The sequence below is a fragment of the Electrophorus electricus genome, chromosome 4, assembly GCF_013358815.1.
Source record: "Electrophorus electricus isolate fEleEle1 chromosome 4, fEleEle1.pri, whole genome shotgun sequence".
Lineage (NCBI taxonomy): Eukaryota > Metazoa > Chordata > Actinopteri > Gymnotiformes > Gymnotidae > Electrophorus > Electrophorus electricus.
The window spans coordinates 21,846,679-21,865,179 of NC_049538.1; the positions used below are offsets into that span (position 1 = coordinate 21,846,679).

The following is an 18,501-nucleotide window of genomic DNA, read 5'->3' on the forward strand; positions in this document are numbered from 1 at the left end:
GCCTGGGTATATATTATTTTGAGATTGTATGGATTTTCAAGCAGCTTCTTTCTTGTAATGTATGATGAGTAACATTTTTTTAGTTACAAACCAAGAATTTCAGAAATAATGTCATTTGTTTGTGGTAAAAGTCAATCCTGAATACTAAGTGTGTCGTCATCATCATCATCATCATCATCATCATCATCATAAATATACAACAATGTAGCCACTTGCAGGTTAGGTCATGTAAGCTAGTTAACATGTTTCCTAGTTCGGTTCATGGCAGAGGCCAGCACTGACACAACCTCTGCAGAGTTCTAAAGAAACTACTGATTGCCCTGTAAATGATTGACATCCACCCCACCTACTTGTTCCACATATAACAGGCCTGCATACACACACACACACACACACACACACACACACACACACACACACAGTAATACACTGGTGTATATCGCAGTTTAAGCCACTGTGAAGTATATGTTTTAAATATTAATAATATACAATTTCTTTTTAAATTTAATGAAATTGCCTTTTCAGTTAAGCACTGATTTTCCTAAATATTGAATGGTATATGCAGTTAGAGTAGAAAGAATATTTAAATACAGGTCAATGAAAGATTTATATAAGGTTGATTTTACTTAAAATATATTTATATGTAGATTACTCAACCCTCATTATAACATTTTTAACCATAGAGGAAATTTTTTAAAAAGCACATAATTTTATTACACAAGTAACATGCATTAAACATGGGTAAATTACCTACTAGTGTCTCCCACTTTGAGTTTAAAGGAGCAATAAATCATTTTTTCCAGTTATTCTTCTCCACATTATGAAACGGCTATTATACTGACACCTAGTGGCTGGGATGTTTCAGAGATTATGTACTAAATCTATTCGAAACATAACTCTCATGTGGGGGATTCACTCTATGGAGCAATGAACATGATCATGTACTTCTGCTCTATGAAGCAGTGAACAGGTTATTTGGCTACAAAGCAGTTTGACTCTTTGTGATGCATATGAGATGCACGTTATCAAAAAAATAAATAAATAATAACCACATACAGAAATATTGTTTGCTACTTTTTGTTGCTACAATGACTTTTATCTGACCTTTATGTGAATCTGTATATTTTTCTATGCTGTTGGTAGCGGTACTTTTTTTTTTTTTTTTTTTTTTTAAGGCTTTGGTAAATTAGATTAACAACTTTGCGTGTAGGGTTCTCAGTACGTAGAATGCGCTCAGTTAACAAGGCATTCAAATTCCCTACCATCACTTCCTGGATGGATAATTTAAAAGAAGGAAAGAACAAAACTGGAGTCAGGTTGACACCGCCACGCATATGGAGATTTTCTGTTTTCATAATTGTTTTATTTTATAGCTAAAATTAAGCGAACGCACTCTTATTTTTGCATTTTTTACCGGATATCATCTACAGAAAAGGCGATTATTTTCAAATTCTTTATCTACACTTTAGACAATCCCCTTGAGGACAGGTATATTGGTAAAAGCTAATGGTAAGTGTAGCCTACTCTAACTTTTACCCCTCGATTTTTTTTTATTTTATTTTATTATTATCATTTTTGCTTTCATGTTCTTCTCGTTGTTACATAATAGCGAACAATAATTCCGCAATAACTTTACTCCTTTGGACAGGTGTCGGAGCAAGCAGTAAACAACCGGCTAGTTATGCTATCGGAAACTGTTTCTTTCCAGTTTAGTGGCCTTCGTGCTGACAAACAATTTAACGTATAATAGTATAACCAGTGAGTCAATATATTCTGATGGTGTTCCCATTTGTAAATTTAAAAACTGGAACCGCACAGAAGCCCAGAGACCATGTAGACTATCTTTAATATTAGCCAATACCAGCTTCTGCAAAGATTACAGTAGTAAATATCAGTGGATCTCTTTCCACAAGACTGTCAGGTATACAAAGATGACTGCTCCATGTATGTATTTAAAGAGCTTTCCCTGGGTGATTTCCAATTTCCTGTTTTTCTGAGGATTTATACAGATCCCTGTCAATATTTTCCATTTTAACCCTGCTGCTGTTTTAATGAATATTGAAGGAACTGCATATGCAAAAATTAATGATGGAATTGCTTGTGGACCAGCTGTAGTAGGCAGAGAAGGTCCCAAATCTGATTTGGCAAGGGGATTGCTACCAGGATTCATCGACGCGGGTACTACCGACTTCTCCTGCAACTTCTCAATGACCCAGATCCTGCCATACCATTATAACACAGCCACAATCTATGTGAGTAGAGGTATCACACTTCAGAACTGATGCACAGTACATGTAGTGTGTTGTCTGTTAGTTTCATCCTTAGCTGGTCAATGCAAAAGCTAAGAAACAAAAAATTGTTGTAATACTTGTTTAATATTTAGATTTATAACCCTAACTATAAATGTTGTTAATATGTATGATGTGAACTAACCATTGATTTGTTCCTGTCCTTTGTTAGCTGTTTTTATAATATTAACACAACTTTTCTCTTAGAGTCTCAGCATCAAGGTATTTCAGGAGCTTTCTGAGCTAACTAGGCCTGTAGCTTAATTTCAGCACTAAGGTCTAAGACTTTTTTTTTTTTTTTTTTTTTTTTTTTTTGTAAGAATATGTCTGTAATACTTGTAATACAAGTAATACTTTCCAGAACACTCGACAGTGGTTGCTGTAACTTATGGTTGTAATAGCTCCTGCTGACAAACAGCTACTATGTTGCTAACCAGCTTTTAGTATCTGCCTAAAATAATGAAAATGCAGATCTTATTCATATTTCCACATTTTAAAATATGTGGTACATAAAAATAAACAGACAAACAGGTTTGTAGCTTTTAATATATACTTTGATTTATTTGTTTGCAGGGTTTAGAGACATTATAACTGAAAATAAAATAATCACTATTTGTTTCAAATAAAACAACAGAATTAAATGCAGTTGACATCAAATGAACAGGATCTACATATGGATGTTTCATGGATTTTTCTTTCAGGATTCTTGCTGCATCACCTTAATTGATACTCCAAAAGGAAGCGATGCAAGGAATGAATCCCTCTGCATTTCAACTGAAAAGTACAATATTCTACACCTCTATTACAGTAACATTTTTATAGTATTATAATGTATTTTAAAAGAACTCATATAGTTTTATAATGAGATTGATTATGATAAAAAAATATATATTTTTAGCAGTATTTTTCCTAAGCACATAACCGTTATGCAAGATGATAACAAATACTATGGAATTTAAATTTGATCACTCATCAGTTTTCTAAATCTCTAAATGATCCATACATGTTTGGTAGTTAATGTATTCCATTTGGGAGACTTCACTGTGTTCTTCTCCCATTTGGTACAGAATGTTAAAATGAGAAAATGTTTTCACTTTCAGAAATCCTCACAACTTTTTATCAGACATTCACTAGCTTAATTCTGGCTGTTTTTAGAGCCAGTGCTAAAACCGGAGTCTCCACAGAAATTCCTGACTGACAGTACAATGTAAACTATAGGTGTAAGACCACCAATCTAAACCTGACCCTTAATTTAAACTTTTTTTTTTTTTAACTAGCCATATGCTAGCAAGACTAATCCAAATTTGGACATAAGGCTGTACAAAATTATCTTTTTCAAATTACATTACAGTATTAATTTTTTCAGGTGTAAAGCACATTTCTGTCAATTTCCAGGTCCAGAAAACCTCTCTGAATTTTTTCAGTTTAAAAAATTTCTGTAAATATTTTTTATTTTACTTTTTGTCCTCTCTTTGTGAAAGACTTTTGTACAGATACCCTCACTGCATTTGGGATTGGAATGCTGGGATAGTGTGGGGTCGGGTCTTTCCCCTGCATGTCTCTGTCATGGAGAAATCTGAGTTAACCTTTAACATATCAGTGCCTTGGCTTCCACAACCACTTCCACACAAAACTATGTGTAAGATGGAAGTTTTATATATTATATAGCTACTCATACTAATTGAAAATGAGTTGCAAAATCAGTTGCAAAACTACAGGTTTTGGCCCATTTATTGAAAGCATGCCACTTTGTTGAAAATTTCACCCATGCATTTCTTCCTTGCAGTGAACAGAACAGTTCAGAGCCTGGTGGAGGAGGTCTTTAATCTACTAGACATGTCATCTTCTATATGTGGACAGTATCTAGTGAAACTTTGTGACTCTGAGGAATACCTCAGAAAGTAAGAAGAAATCTCAGCTCTCTTTTCAACAACCTTCAGTTACTGTTTAATTTCCTAATGGAACTTTATAGAGGAACGCTTCACTTTGTCATGTGTTCAAAGTATGCTACTTTGACAAGCATGTGTGGCTAACAGTGACTGAAAAGTAGTATAGCATGATTCCATTAGTTAGTGTGGTTTTATTTGTAATTAGTTGATTATTAACATTTTTTTATTTATTTGCATTATTATGTTATCTTGTTCTCCTATCCTTCACTCTGTTATAGCATTTTTGATTAGCATTGCCATACGTACACAATGACCGTAATCCTGAGGAGGGCACTTCTCAACAGAATTGAAACATGGTTTCTGTCCATTATTTGTGTTCATCCAGTGAAGAGATCTTAGGGTTTTATGAGAGTATCCGTTTCTACCAGAAGTTTGGTCTGGAGGTGCCTGTGAGAGTTATTCAGAGGAACAGTATGGAGAATCTTCTGGCACGAGATGTAAGTCTGACGTGGCACGTTTCTTAAAGTGTTTCTTATAATTTGCCTTGGTAGAACATTTACTGATTGACATCATTTCCAAAGTCTCACAGGTTCCACAAAGATACTGCTTATTCATTAGCATAGGCATTGTTGTAAATTTATCACTGTGTTATTGAGACTTTGTTCTGTTTGCTAGTCATATTATGTACAGTCAAGAAAAGGTGTACTGGTGTGCATAGTGATTATACACTCACATTAGAGCCAAATCCTGCCAGATAAAACAGTTTATGATGTGTGGACAACACAGATTTGCATAGCTTTCTCGACCAGTGCTTGTGCTCCCAGAGTCTTATTGGGTCAATGCATAGAGCAAATCAAGTTGTTTGTTTCAACAAAATTTTCTTAAACTAAATATAATCAAAACATATAGGTTATTTTATATGGCAAAAAGAGGACATTTTCAAGGTTGTTAAAATCATGTTAGAACGTGTTTGGTTTTAATAGCCATATCAAAGCAAAGCAAAATCAGCCATCTTAAAATATAGCCAGTCCTAGAAGTTTATTGTCCAGTCAAGACATAGATAAACTTTTCCATGCTTTTGTCCATGTTTCCAGTAGGGCAGTCTACTAAAGCATTCTCCTTTCCAGCCTTCCCAAAAGAATTTTGGGAACACATTAAAATGTTGCCATCACAGTTCGGTACAATTTGTTTGCAATGCACTCTGTTCTGTCCCACTATGTTTAGCGTCACATCTTCTGACATCATGTACTGTTAGATTGTACAACCTGTGGGTTGTATTGTGATCATACTTCAAACAAACTGCACCAGAATTAATTTAGAAGTGCTTATTTGGTGTGCTCCAGATTTCAAAAAGAAGTGTTCACACTTAATCTAATGAACAGCACTAACAAAGCAATTGCACCTGGGTTCGTTTTAATCAAACCAGAGCTACTGGGCCTGAACACACCCTAAGTCACACCACATGAAAAAAAAACAGAATATCTCAGAGGTGTCCCAAATTTAACCATCCTTAAGCACAGATTAAAAGCATTTCTATTTTCATGTACCTTTGAGTATTTTCATGCTAAGCACTGAACTAAACTTGTCTGTTTCAAATTCTTACAGTTTATATATCTTTATCCTTCCTTTTACTCATAGCTATACTTTTTCATCGTTATACTTTTTGATCATAATGCTTTCATGTGTTTGTTCTGTTTAAAGCACTCCGAATTGCATGTGTAAACAGATGCTATACTAATAAACTTGTCTTGTAAGACAAGGGCATTGTTAAAATGTGGTATAGATACTGATATATGATAGCAGATTTAAATTAATGAACTAATCACAGGTATTCATTTAATGTTACATGCAAAGATATTGTACCTTAAAGCCAACTATAAACTATGCTTACTGATTCTGAAAGTTTTTGTCACTATAGGCTGAAGATCACTGCTCTTTTCATTTGAATCAGCTCATTGACCCCAACTGTGTGTTCTCTGCATCCAAGTATGTTAATCTCCTTAATAGTAAATAGTATTCATATATTTGAAGTGCTCTATTTGCAATCAGCTACATTAACAATTTTAGTTTCAATAAACCTAACCTTTCAGTTAAAAAAAAAGTCACAGAGTATGATTGATTCTTCCAGGTTAAATCTACAGGAGAGCCTGAATAGCTACAGTAAGGAGGTCAACAAACTGCTCACGAGCAAGGTTTGTGCCATAGTGATTGCTATTGTATTATTAGAGGATGATGTGAAGGTTTGAGATGATGGATTCGCACTGGAAAATTGTGGGAACCTTGTATTTTTTTAATGTGAGAAACAGGAAGCTATGTATATCAAATGATAACATAATATCTACTAATTCTTAAATAAAATTGTCAACCATGGCATTTTATTAGCCAGTTTGTGTAATAGATTAAATGTTATTATATGGTTTTGTATACTGTACTTAATATGACTTATGTGACAATAGAAAGTTGAGGGCAAGTTGGTTTTTTTTAGATAATCTGTGCAAAATGGAAAATCTGCTTGTATTACCATTGCCACTTAAAAACTGCTGTACTACCCTTAGTTTATGCTGGGCATCTGTCTAATTGCATTTTGCTAGAATATAGTATACTATGTTGTCTCAGTCAAGTGTACCTGGACAGCAAGTTATATGGGAACATCTATCGGGTGATTTATGATGAGTAAAAGACAGGACACAGGATTTAAATTTAAAGCATCCTAAATTTTTGGCAGGTCTTCTGTGAGTTCAGTGAGATTGTCCTGCTTTCATTTTCAAAAAACAGTTACGTAGAAACAATTCAAGACTATAACCAAACATCGTCTGCAACTGACATGTTTCCTTTTTTTCATTAGTGTGCAAGTAATGTAAATAACATTATTAAGGAGGTACGTTCCATTTGCAATCTCCTGTGTGGCATCTCAACATCACAGCTGGAGCAAGCCATAGGACGACTCAGGACAATCTGTCCAGTGATGCTGGTACTGTGATGTGATATGTTTTGTTTTGTTTTTTTTCTCCTTCATGTGTTTAATGGGAAACTTTAACTGTTTTCTAATTTTTTCTTATTCAGAGTCCTGAAGAGATTCATGAGTGTGAGACAGGTATGCCCTTTTAGTTTGTTTTTGTTTTTTTACATTTCTATGTGAATAATTGATTTTTAAAAATTGTTCCTTTTAATATGACTAATAATCATGATTTAAATGCTTTGTTCCATAGACCCTTTGTTAAAGTATCATTTCTGACATGAGGAAACTATTTAGAGGGACATCATTTTGGCATAATCAGTGATGGTTATTGTTTGAATGTAAAAGTCTGTTGGCATGTCTGTAACCTCTAAATACATTGAGTGTTTAATCATATTCCAGCTGTAGTTATACTCCAGCAAACCTTGGAGAAGCTCCTAAACAACTTCTTTGAAAACTTTAACTCAGACGTAAGAGTAAGGGACATGTCTCCGTGCCTGACTGCCACTGATGTAGACCTCAATTCTAACATACTACAACTAAACCTGGCCACACTCTACAAATTGCAGCCCAGCTGGCTAAACAGGTACTGTACTGTTTGTCGTCATGGGACTGGAACATAGATAGAATGAATGCTGAAATTCTGGTCCAGTTGGTTTCTATTTTAATTGCATATCGGTGACATGTGTGTGTGTGTGTGTGTGTGTGTGTGTGTGTATATATGTGTATATATATATATATATATATATATATATATATATATATATATATATATATATATATATATATATATATATATATATATATATATATATATATATATATATATTATACACGAGTTATGTAACTTTAGTATAACATGCAATATCTTTTAGAGATTATATTCAAATGAGGCCACATTTAACTAACAGTAATGTGAATGTGTATGCCCCAGCTTTGACTTCTTCAGTATATCCTGCAGTGTGACATACTGCAGAATGAAGCTAGCTGAAACTGTGGTTTCTGAAAACATCAGTACTGCTTTAGCTCTGGGCAACACAATCCACTGCAACAGACAGTAAGAATTCCTGATTCTATTTGTAGTATAGTTTTAATGACTATTTGAGTTCTTTTTACAATCAAGCAAGACGGAAACGAAAATGTTCACCAGTAATGTTATCCACAGTATTATTAATAGCATTTTAAGGCCTTTGTGTTTGTGTGTACTTGCATGCTTCCATACAATCATCTATGTATGTCCATGCCTCAGGGTGGTGTTTCCAGTGCCATATAGACAGTTACCATATGAGGCGATGTTAGCTTTTCGCCTCCAAGGCTCAAAGAATGGAAAAAACCCAGAACTCTTGTGCTGGGCAGTCCTGCCTCTTTTTAGTAAGAAGTAAGTCCTTCTCACCTGGTGCACATAATTTCTGTATGTCTCATAGGAAAGAATTCCACAAGAGAAATAAAATTCCATTTCTTAAATTCCTTTTACTTTTTTTTTTTTTTTTTGGTGATATATTATGAGGGTTTGTTGAAGTGACTTAACTACTAAAGACAAAACCATAAAGAGATGTCACCCTAAATCTTGTTTCACTTTCTTGAGCTTATTTATGGCTAACAAATCTTGAGGTAATGCCATGTTTATTGGTCTGTTTACGGATGTGAATACTGGCAGGATTCTGGTGAGGGGTACTGTCATCCTTAGTATGTCCATGCTGGTGGAGCTCACTGATCCTCCATGCCCTGCATTGTCTGAGAATCACAGGCAGACAACAGGGGTCATCTTACAGGTGAGGCTTTTAAAAGAATAAGGTAACAGATTAAAGGGGACATATTTTAAACCCCTTTACACAAGTTAACATAGTTCCCAGGGGTCTAAATAAAATGTCTGACATGCATTAGTCAAAATACCACAAGGATCAAGCACCAGAGAACCCTTCTCAAAACAGCCCTTCTCAGTAACAGGCAGTTTGAGTTCCTGTTCCTTGGGATGTGCTGACATGAGATTGACTTTGAGATACCATCGCAATTGCTGAGTGTGAACACTGAGAGAAACATAGCCCATTTCCACCAAAGAAGAAAGGGTTTACATAGTCATGAATAAATAATAATAACTGCAGCTACGCTAAGTTTAGTGTAATCAACCTATCGTCAGTAATGGCTGATGGAGATGGATGTTGATGTAGGATCAGCTTCCAGCACTGCTGTTAGCTGAATTCAGCACCCCTGTCATCTGATTTACTGGTCTATTAGCACAACATTGCGCACAACATAATGCCCTGGTAAATTACCCCATGCAGCTCCACTGCCTGCTAACGCTTTCCTCTACAAGTTGATATTCCTCAACATGTCTTCATGGTTCGTGCTAAAGAACCTACTATTTTGTTCCAGCTCGGAACTAACCTTTCGGGTTCCGGAACCCATTTGTTTTGGTGGAAACGTGCCGATCGGTTGAAAATTGTGTGGGAATGGTTCCAGTTTCTCATTGGTGGAAAAGGGCCAATAGTGGTGCAGCCATATATATTTGAACCAAATTCAGACCCTGAGATTTCTCTGAAGTCAGCTCTTTGCTCATTGTAGCAGCTACACACCCCCAACTTACTTACCTACACACATGGAAAGCATTCCTGTTTGCCAAGTTACAGATGGATGTAAAGCACATCATTTTGCTAATCCCTGATTATCTAGCTAGCTAATTACCTGAGTGGAACACAAATGTACTTTCACATTATTCACATATTTCTAAGATACTATTCATCTTTGACATTCACCTAACTATCAAATAGTGTTAACATTATTGTGGGTCCTGTAGCAACTAACGCCTATAGCTTTCTAAAACATTATACCCATTACCTCAGTTGCTACCTCAACTATTACCAGTGTTAGCTAGGGGCCAACAAAAGACATCCTAGCATAGCTATTTTTTTACATGCATACAATTCTCTTTCTACAGTTTTTCTATGGACAGTTGATATTGATCCCTCTTTTAGTAAAAGTTTAATTACCAGTCCTGCATTGTACTGGCTCAGGTTGGAACAGACACAAAGTGGTCAGCGCACATAGCTGCAAGTAGCCAACAAGAAATGGACTGGTTTGTTTTATTTCACAGTTTGTGGGTTGATGGGTACTCCAGATATCAAAATGTTCACAAACACTGAATTTTCATAACGTGTCCCCTTTAAGATTTAAGAACACATAACCAGTATGTATTACTGAATTTATTTTGATTTTTTGTCTTGTTTTATGGCTGTATTTCCTTCCTTTTAAAATATATCATTTCTTGGTAGCCCTTCAGCGCTGTATTGTCATTTATTCTGTTGTTGTTCATCTTGACTGTCAGCTTGGACAAAGGTGGCTCAGTAATTACTGTTCTAGCAAGTTTCTTCTGCACTTTCTTCGGCTGTTGTTTATCTCATTGTTGAACATGAAAAAGATTGAGTTTCTTTAATTTCCTCTAATATAAGATAGGTACAGCCAGCTTAGACATCTCCTCCATACCTACTTTCCTTCTGTATCACTATTTATCTTCAGACTTTCATAAGATTCTGACCAAACGTATAATTCCCTTTTGGTTGGTCCATTCAGTACAACATGTGTAATATGAGAGAGCACCCTATCATGTTTGGCTGTAGACACCATTATTCACACCTGTAAACCAGTTGATGCTTCTGATGAGGGTTGGTGATTCCCACACATATAACCCAGCTTTACAAGCATTTCTTCCCAGTTCTTACGCTCTTCTAGTCAATCACACATTAGGTAACTTTCTTGGCTTTATGGTCAAACCTTTAGATCAGTTTAAGGTTCAAATTTGCAAGATCAGCAAAAGCTATCTGTAAATGACTTTATGCCATGGTGAGGGAGATATGGTCAATTGTTTGGTGTTCCTGGCTCTTCAGCATTTCCTCTGTTCTATAAGGGCTCCATTTTTTTTTTTAATCAGAACAGACAACAGTGGCATCACTGGCAGGCCATTATGTAAGCAGCATCTCTCACTGGGTGACGGGCTAATTAATTGTCCTAGAGCAGCAAGGGTCTGGAGTTGTCTGAAAGAGAGCTTATGGATGTTTCTATTGGAGACATTTGTGCAGCTGCTAGCCGGGCTTTACCATGAACATTTGTGTGCTTTCATCACCTGAACATCGTCGTTCATTCTGGTTTCTTCTCTGGTTCTTAGGCGCACTAAAGTGCAGGCTCTCAGTTCACTGTCCATTGGGCAGGGCATAAATATATGTCTAATACTACATGCGTTGCACTGAGTGAATTGACTGAAAGGCAATGTAGGATTCTAAATATAACCACTGTTCCCTGTAGAAGAGGAACAAGGTACAAGACGGGCTTCCCTGCTTCACCATTGAGCTTGTTGAAGAGTTTTTGGAACTGGAGAGAGATGCTTTTGATGAAAGGTTATATGCATGGCGCAGATTCTCCAGCCTTCGCCAATCATCATCTACTTTACAGGCGTTAATAAATGTGTCTTCATAACCCTGCCTTTTTGTTAGACAGAGTATTTGATATAGATTCCTACCATTGAATTTTAATTGTTATATTTTATACAATGAACATTAACACAGCAAATTTATTTGCTCCCAAGCTTGAATTTCCAGAGACAAAGCAGTGGCAATATGAGAGACCAGTTGCTCTTCCTGGATCTGTTCTCTTTTCAACCCCATGTGAGGATCTGCAGAAGAGAATAGTTGAAGTCTCTCAAAAACAATGTTTAGCACTGTGAGTCCTACAAGAGACCTAAACCAATGATTACAAAAACGAACATAATGAATATCACACATCTCATGCTCTGTGTTCACTCCCTCACAGCATGACTGAAAATGAGAAAGCCTTTTTATGGAACAAGAGGAACTACTGTAATGAGAGTAACTCCTATCTGCACCTGGTACTGGGTTGCGCTCCACAGTGGCAACCGACAGATCTAACAGAGATCTACACAATCTTGGACCATTGGCACCAAAAAGGCTCCGCTGATGCCCTATTCCTTCTTTGTGCAGAGTTAGTTCAGTAATTTTTGACAAGTGTGAAGTGGGGCTTGTTTACAAATACGGACTGTTGGTGTGTTGTGGAGTGCCCTTAGCAGACAGTGATGTTTATTTTTGACAGCTTTCAAGACCAGACGCTGCGCCGTGTGGCTGTCCAACACTTTGAGCGTGTCACAGATAGTGAGCTTGAGGATTACCTGCCCCAGCTTGTTCAAGTAAGAGGCCATCACATCTCAATTGTCCTATTGTTTCAGTATTGTGATTTTGTTACTGCATATTGAATATTGTGTATTAAAAAGTCCAATTCCAAAAAAAAATTGGCCTGCATGAAGCGATTCATACAAGCAGCCTAGAACACTTGCCTATTTAATTGTATTTAAGATTCTGTTTAAGGCACAAACTGTCGTACAAGGTAGAGCTATTTTCTAAAGAAAAATATTTTGATATATGCGATTATATATCAAGTAATAACCTGTTTCCTTTGCTATGATTGTTTAGGGAAAATGTTGAAAATTCTCCACTTACTGTGGGTCAGAGACTGAAGTACTGTAACATCAAAGAATAACACATTTTAATTGTGTAGAACATGTTCATAAGTATAGTACAACACATCTACAATGGAACATGAGGACATATTAGGACTGGTACTTGCCGTGTAAAGGTACTTATGTGTAATATTTGGCTGGTTTGCTCTGAGCTAGGCTTTGAAGATGGAATGGGAATTAGATGGACCTCTGACCATGCTCTTGTTAGAACGCTCTCTGTGTAGCGTCCGAATTGCCCATCAACTATACTGGTGAGAAACACAGACAGTTCTCATCATTTCAGATGAAATTTAAACCTGTTGAAAAATATTCTAAAAGGAGATATCATGTTTGGGCCATGGATTTAATATTACTCATAATAAATGTTACAGTTGGTCCCTTTAATTTCTAATTAACGTTTAATTAACTTTAATTTCTATCTTTGAGATTATTGTATCTCCATTTTGTATTTCCATCCTTGATATTATCAAGCAATTCAAGTAATTATTCATAACTAACATTTTGTGAATACTACATTTGTCAATACTATTTTGTGTGCATGCATGTGCCCAGGCTCCTAGTGGATGCCCAGGAAGATGCCCATTACAAGTGCTGGCTGAGTAAGATTTTGGCTTCTTTGAAACACTGTTGTGGCCGGGCACTAATGCAGGAGTTGGAAAGGGAGCACAGACTGGTCTCTCTTCTCACGGAAGTCGCAGAGAAAGTCCACAAAGCTGACAAGGCTAAGAGAAAGGTCAGGCTTTTCATCTTTCTGGATCACAGATTACAATACATTGTGTTATAAGTCTCTGAGAAAATCAAAAAGTTTTAAAATTAAGACGTTTCAACCCATTTCTTCTATAAATATTTCTTGATTCAGAAAGTAAACACAGTTCTAGACATTGGAAGAATAAGCCTTTTTTAAGCAAATGTAAATCTGCAGAAAGGGATGTCTGTAAACTTGACTACTGAACTAGATGTCTCATGAATATTATTCTGTTTGTCTCCAGGACATACTGAAAAGAGAGAAATGGAAGATTAAGGAATTTTTTATAGATGGCACACAGTGTCGTCTCCCACTGAACCCAGCTGTTCTGGTGAAGGGTGTGGACATAGATGTAAGGCACATTGCACTCTACCCAACAGAATACATAGTGCACAAAGGATTTTACTTGATTGAAATTGAGCAATTCAATAATGAATAGTAGCACTCAGTATCTGCTGTAGAAGTGAACAGTCCTGTTTTTTCAGGCCTGCAAGTTCTTCAGTTCAAATGCTGCACCTTTGGGAGTGTCCTTCATCACAGCTGATCCAATGGGCAAATGCATCAGTGTTATTTGCAAGGTACAATTTCTAAATCCTCACCCTGAACAGTATAAACACCACTGGAGAAAAATATCAGACAGCACAAGCTTTTTGTGTGTGTTTGTTGATTATGAACCATAAATATCTCAATTGTGATTTCTACAGACAGGTGATAACCTGCAGCAGGACATGCTGGTGCTGCAGATTGTGCGGGTGATGGACCGGCTGTGGCAAGAGGAGGGACTGGACATGTGTATGGTCACCTACACGTGCATCTCTACTGGCAAAGACCAGGGTTCGTCCCTTTTCTTGTTCTGTGTGTGTCTCTATTAGTTTGGAAACTGCATTAATTGCTTTGCCTTTGGGCTTTGACATCTTGACTTTATGAATGCATCAGGACTTGTGGAGGTTGTTCCTGAAGCTGTGACTCTGGGAAAGATTCAGCAGGAGTGGGGCCTGGGTGGAGCTCTGAGAGAGGACACACTAGAGAAATGGTTTCACATGAGAAACAACACAAAGGAGGATTATGAGGCGGTATTAAAAAAATTTAAAAAACCCTCCAATCTTCTCATCCCTATGACTGAGCTGTTTTCAGTATAGCAATATAAGGCGTGTTAGAATGAGTAAGATGAATGGCTGCGATTAAACTTTAGTTCTCTTGTCCACGCCTCCATTTCAGGCTGTAATGAATTTCCTGCACTCCTGTGCAGGGTGGTGTGTGGCCACATTTATTCTGGGCATCTGTGACCGCCACAATGACAACATCATGCTAAAACACACCGGCCATATGTTCCACATTGACTTTGGAAAGTTCATGGGCAACGCTCAAAAGTTTGCCAACATCAAGAGGCAAGCAAATATCAGTTTTCACCCCAATGTGAAGAAGGTAGTGAGACTCCTGAAAAAGTCCTCATAGTCCATTTTTTTCCTGCTCAAATGGTAGGGACCGAACTCCATTCATCTTTACGTCAGAAATGCAGCACTTCATCACTGGTGGGGGAGAGAACCCACAGCGGTTTCATCGATTTGTAGAGTTGTGCTGTGAGGCATACAACAGCTTGCGAAGACGCACTGCACTGGTCCTTAGTTTGCTGCAAATGGTGAGAAACAACAACAGTATCAAATTCACACAATACAACTTACCATACACACAAGTACAACAAGTCATTATATTATACCATACCAAAAATTAGCAGTAGTATAAAGTTGAAGTGAACAGACTTGGAGTAAAATGATATTTTGATATTTTACCACTTACTAGTTCAATTGATTGGTAGGAAAATTTGAACTTCCTGGAGAAACACTGGAGGATTTACTTATACATATACATATCAAGTGTGTATGTTATTTAGATACCAGGGTATTTGAAGTGGAAGAACAGCTCCTGCCATCTGGTTTAATAGGCAGGATACATTTTGGGACTCATGCATACTATGTCTCCATACAATGGCTTGGTTCTGGTATAGCCCACGTACAATAGTTTGGCTCTGTTACATGTAGATGCTTGGGGCTGGGATGCCAGAAATGAAGGACACCCAGGACCTGCAATATGTACACAACAACCTGAGACCTCAAGACACTGAACTGGAAGCTACCTCATATTTCACTAAGTAAGGACCTCAGGTGCTAATGGAACATGTTTTTGCTATTTAAATTTGTTTCCATTATCTTGAATATTTGGAAGTTAATTCTGTAAATGTTTCATTTTATCGTTTTTCCCCCTTTGTATATGGCACAGTTTCAACTGACTGTTCATCAGTTTGATCAATTTGAACTTTTATTCCAGAAAAATAAAGGAGAGCATGGAAAGCTTGCCTGTCAAACTCAACTTCCTCATTCACAACATGGTGCAACTTTCCTCAGAGAAACAACCCGGACTGCTCGCTGCAGTCAAAAAAACTTCCTCCAGCACCAACATTCAGGAGGCCATGATCCAAAAATACACAGTAAAGGGCAGGCATGTGGTGAGCATTGTTTTTTCTACTACCACAAAAAAGAAATGGACATGTCCATCATGTAGCTACCACTTCACTTTTACATTGAACAAATGCAAAGTAATTTTAAAAATCCAGACGTGGCAGGCATATAATACTGCTCAGCATTGAAATCCGTCAAATGGCAAGCTAATGATATCAATGCTAATGCTGAGCAATTTACAAAAAAATACAGGCTAAGAGAATCTGCCTAAAGATTAAATATATTTACCATAATTCTTTGCTTGGCCAGGAAAATCTCCTAGAATTTGGAATAAAAATTAGGACTCTGTGTAAATATTGGGAAGCACTCTGAACCTCTCAGACGTTTGGGAAAGTGCCATGTTAATGACACAAAACACAATATTAAATTACATTTGGGATTAAAAGTAGAGAGGTTTGAGCTAAGTCAGTTTATTGCAAATTTACTGAAGACATATACATTCTATAATGGGTGCCATACTCCCTAAAAACACTCATGTCCAAAGAATATTGCCAATTTTCTATTACTGAATTTGACAGATCAGCTCCAGTTCAGTGTTTATGGATAGCTAAAGCATTTTTCTGCTCCAATTCTTAAGAAATGATGTAAATAACATTAAAACACCCAAAGCCTTTTACATGGTTGATGTGTCCAACAAGATGAACATATTCCCTGTTCTCTATACACACATACAAATAAGTCAGTGAGGTTCATAATGTTTTCATACTGGATCTCTGTAGTATTTCTTCTTTGGTGTTGAGACTCTTTAACAACAATTTATTTTATTTCATTTGGTACAGTTAAAATAATACACAATTAACCTTTTTCAAAGTTAGAGATATGTGTAAACTCAACTGTCTGGAAACATATAAACTCCTTTCATCTTAATGAAATGTAGCTGAATAAACTGTCATAGTATAGTTTACACAAACATTTTTCATTGGCGGTCTGGTCATTTTTTTCATGCCAGCTCAAAGAGGAAGATGGTCAATCTTCACTGATCTAGTAGAACATGTGATAAAAATAAACCAGATCTCAAACATTTCCATCCCCCCTATTTATCTCAGATTTATGAACTGAGGGTGACCATCGAGGATGGGTACCTTATCAGTGAGAAACGTTATGGACAATTTGAAATGATCCACAAGCAGCTTCAGAGACACTTCATTGAGTCAACACTGCCCAAGTAATTTTATATTTAAAAACATGTTTCTTTGTAAACTATTAAATGTTCAGGTCTAAATGATTTCCTGCTTATCTTTTATCTTTAATGTTTTGTTTTCAGGTTCCCTAGCTGGTTTACAGTCTCTTTCACCCCAAGCCAAAAGATGTCACTCTTGAATACATATCTGAAAGAATTGTTTGAAGGGCCCTGTAAAGGAGTAGGTTTTATTTAGTTATGACTATTTTATGAGCATAGTCATTTTCAACAGTTTGTGTGTGTGTGTGTGTGTGTGTGTGTGTGTGTGTGTGTGTGTGTGTGTGTGTGTGTGTGTGTGTCTGATAATAACCACCCTTTTATTAGTAAAGACACCAAAAACTTATTAAATCTTGGAAATATACTACTACATTAATGTAGTGTCACATTGGTGAAAGTAAAATATGAATGCTAAAGTGCTTTTGCTTTCCGTGGGGGTTGGAGGCCTGGGATCACACCCACATAAAGGCACATAGAAAGGAGTTAATGCAAATGCATTCATTCACGTGTAAATGAAAAAGTACTGAAAAGGGTGGGGGGGGGGGATGTACAGCTCATTGGGAGTCTGAGCTCAGATTTGGCAAAGCTGCTTTGTTACAATCTTTTGAAAAAAAGTGCCATAAAACAGAACACTTTGAAACTTGATACATGCTGCATATAATGCATATTTTCAGAATGAATACGTCTGTGGACTTTTTCTGGATGGGCCAATTACTCCAATAAAAAATGGTATGTTCGATTATGTTTTAATAACACCTTAAAAATAAATTTCTTAAAAATCTATTTCCAGATTTTATCACTCTTGTGGTTTAATATAATGTATTACCTGTAGTGAGAATACACATCACCTGCTTATAGACAATGTAAATTTTATTTTCTTGATATTCTGTCTTCAAAATAATATGATAATCCTATGTAATTAATTCTCAATCACTACAACTAATTTAGTGTTTTGTTGTTTACTTTTCAGAATCTGATCTGCAACCCAATCCCCAGATTCAGCTATATTTATCTTATAAAGACTTGAAATTGTCAGTGATGATCAAGCATCTAAAGAACATTGTGAGTATTTATTTTTATTTGACAGAAATATTTACTGGTCGGTGCTGTATCCTTTATTGAGTGTCACTAATGAGCTTAATGAAGGGCACCAATGTTTACTAACATTGGGTGGTGGAAGGGTATAGGTGTTAACCTGTACCTGCAGGTCTCTGGTACACAGCAAAGTAACAAAATAAACTCATGGAACATGAGCAAGAGGAAACTCATCTGGTCACAAAAATTGACAATTTAGGCATGAAATTGGTGAAGTACTCAATTTCCAAACTACACCTCCTTCAGGATTTATGAATGAATAGCTTGGATCTAGTAACAGAATTTACAAACACAACTAGAAATGTAATTTGTCT

The 18,501-nt window shown here is 36.4% G+C and overlaps 1 protein-coding gene across 1 annotated transcript in view; it reads left to right on the plus strand.

The window, feature by feature from the left end:
- Positions 1-2,179: 2,179 nt before the first annotated feature.
- pik3c2g (phosphatidylinositol-4-phosphate 3-kinase catalytic subunit type 2 gamma) overlaps positions 2,180-18,501 on the plus strand; it is an 18,227-nt gene continuing 1,905 nt past the window's right edge. The window contains exons 1-28 of the mRNA XM_027008829.2: positions 2,180-2,252; positions 2,990-3,069; positions 3,770-3,927; positions 4,075-4,189; positions 4,563-4,674; positions 7,023-7,148; positions 7,241-7,271; positions 7,536-7,719; positions 8,068-8,190; positions 8,383-8,511; positions 8,791-8,905; positions 11,710-11,843; positions 11,934-12,122; positions 12,231-12,324; positions 12,811-12,905; positions 13,207-13,387; positions 13,644-13,751; positions 13,885-13,977; positions 14,104-14,233; positions 14,336-14,472; positions 14,618-14,787; positions 14,882-15,038; positions 15,439-15,548; positions 15,725-15,902; positions 16,962-17,080; positions 17,180-17,276; positions 17,767-17,821; positions 18,063-18,154. Coding sequence (XP_026864630.2) covers positions 2,208-2,252; positions 2,990-3,069; positions 3,770-3,927; positions 4,075-4,189; positions 4,563-4,674; positions 7,023-7,148; positions 7,241-7,271; positions 7,536-7,719; positions 8,068-8,190; positions 8,383-8,511; positions 8,791-8,905; positions 11,710-11,843; positions 11,934-12,122; positions 12,231-12,324; positions 12,811-12,905; positions 13,207-13,387; positions 13,644-13,751; positions 13,885-13,977; positions 14,104-14,233; positions 14,336-14,472; positions 14,618-14,787; positions 14,882-15,038; positions 15,439-15,548; positions 15,725-15,902; positions 16,962-17,080; positions 17,180-17,276; positions 17,767-17,821; positions 18,063-18,154 — 3,357 coding nt within the window. The 5' untranslated portion in view covers positions 2,180-2,207. The remainder of the gene's footprint in view (positions 2,253-2,989; positions 3,070-3,769; positions 3,928-4,074; positions 4,190-4,562; positions 4,675-7,022; positions 7,149-7,240; positions 7,272-7,535; positions 7,720-8,067; positions 8,191-8,382; positions 8,512-8,790; positions 8,906-11,709; positions 11,844-11,933; positions 12,123-12,230; positions 12,325-12,810; positions 12,906-13,206; positions 13,388-13,643; positions 13,752-13,884; positions 13,978-14,103; positions 14,234-14,335; positions 14,473-14,617; positions 14,788-14,881; positions 15,039-15,438; positions 15,549-15,724; positions 15,903-16,961; positions 17,081-17,179; positions 17,277-17,766; positions 17,822-18,062; positions 18,155-18,501) is intronic.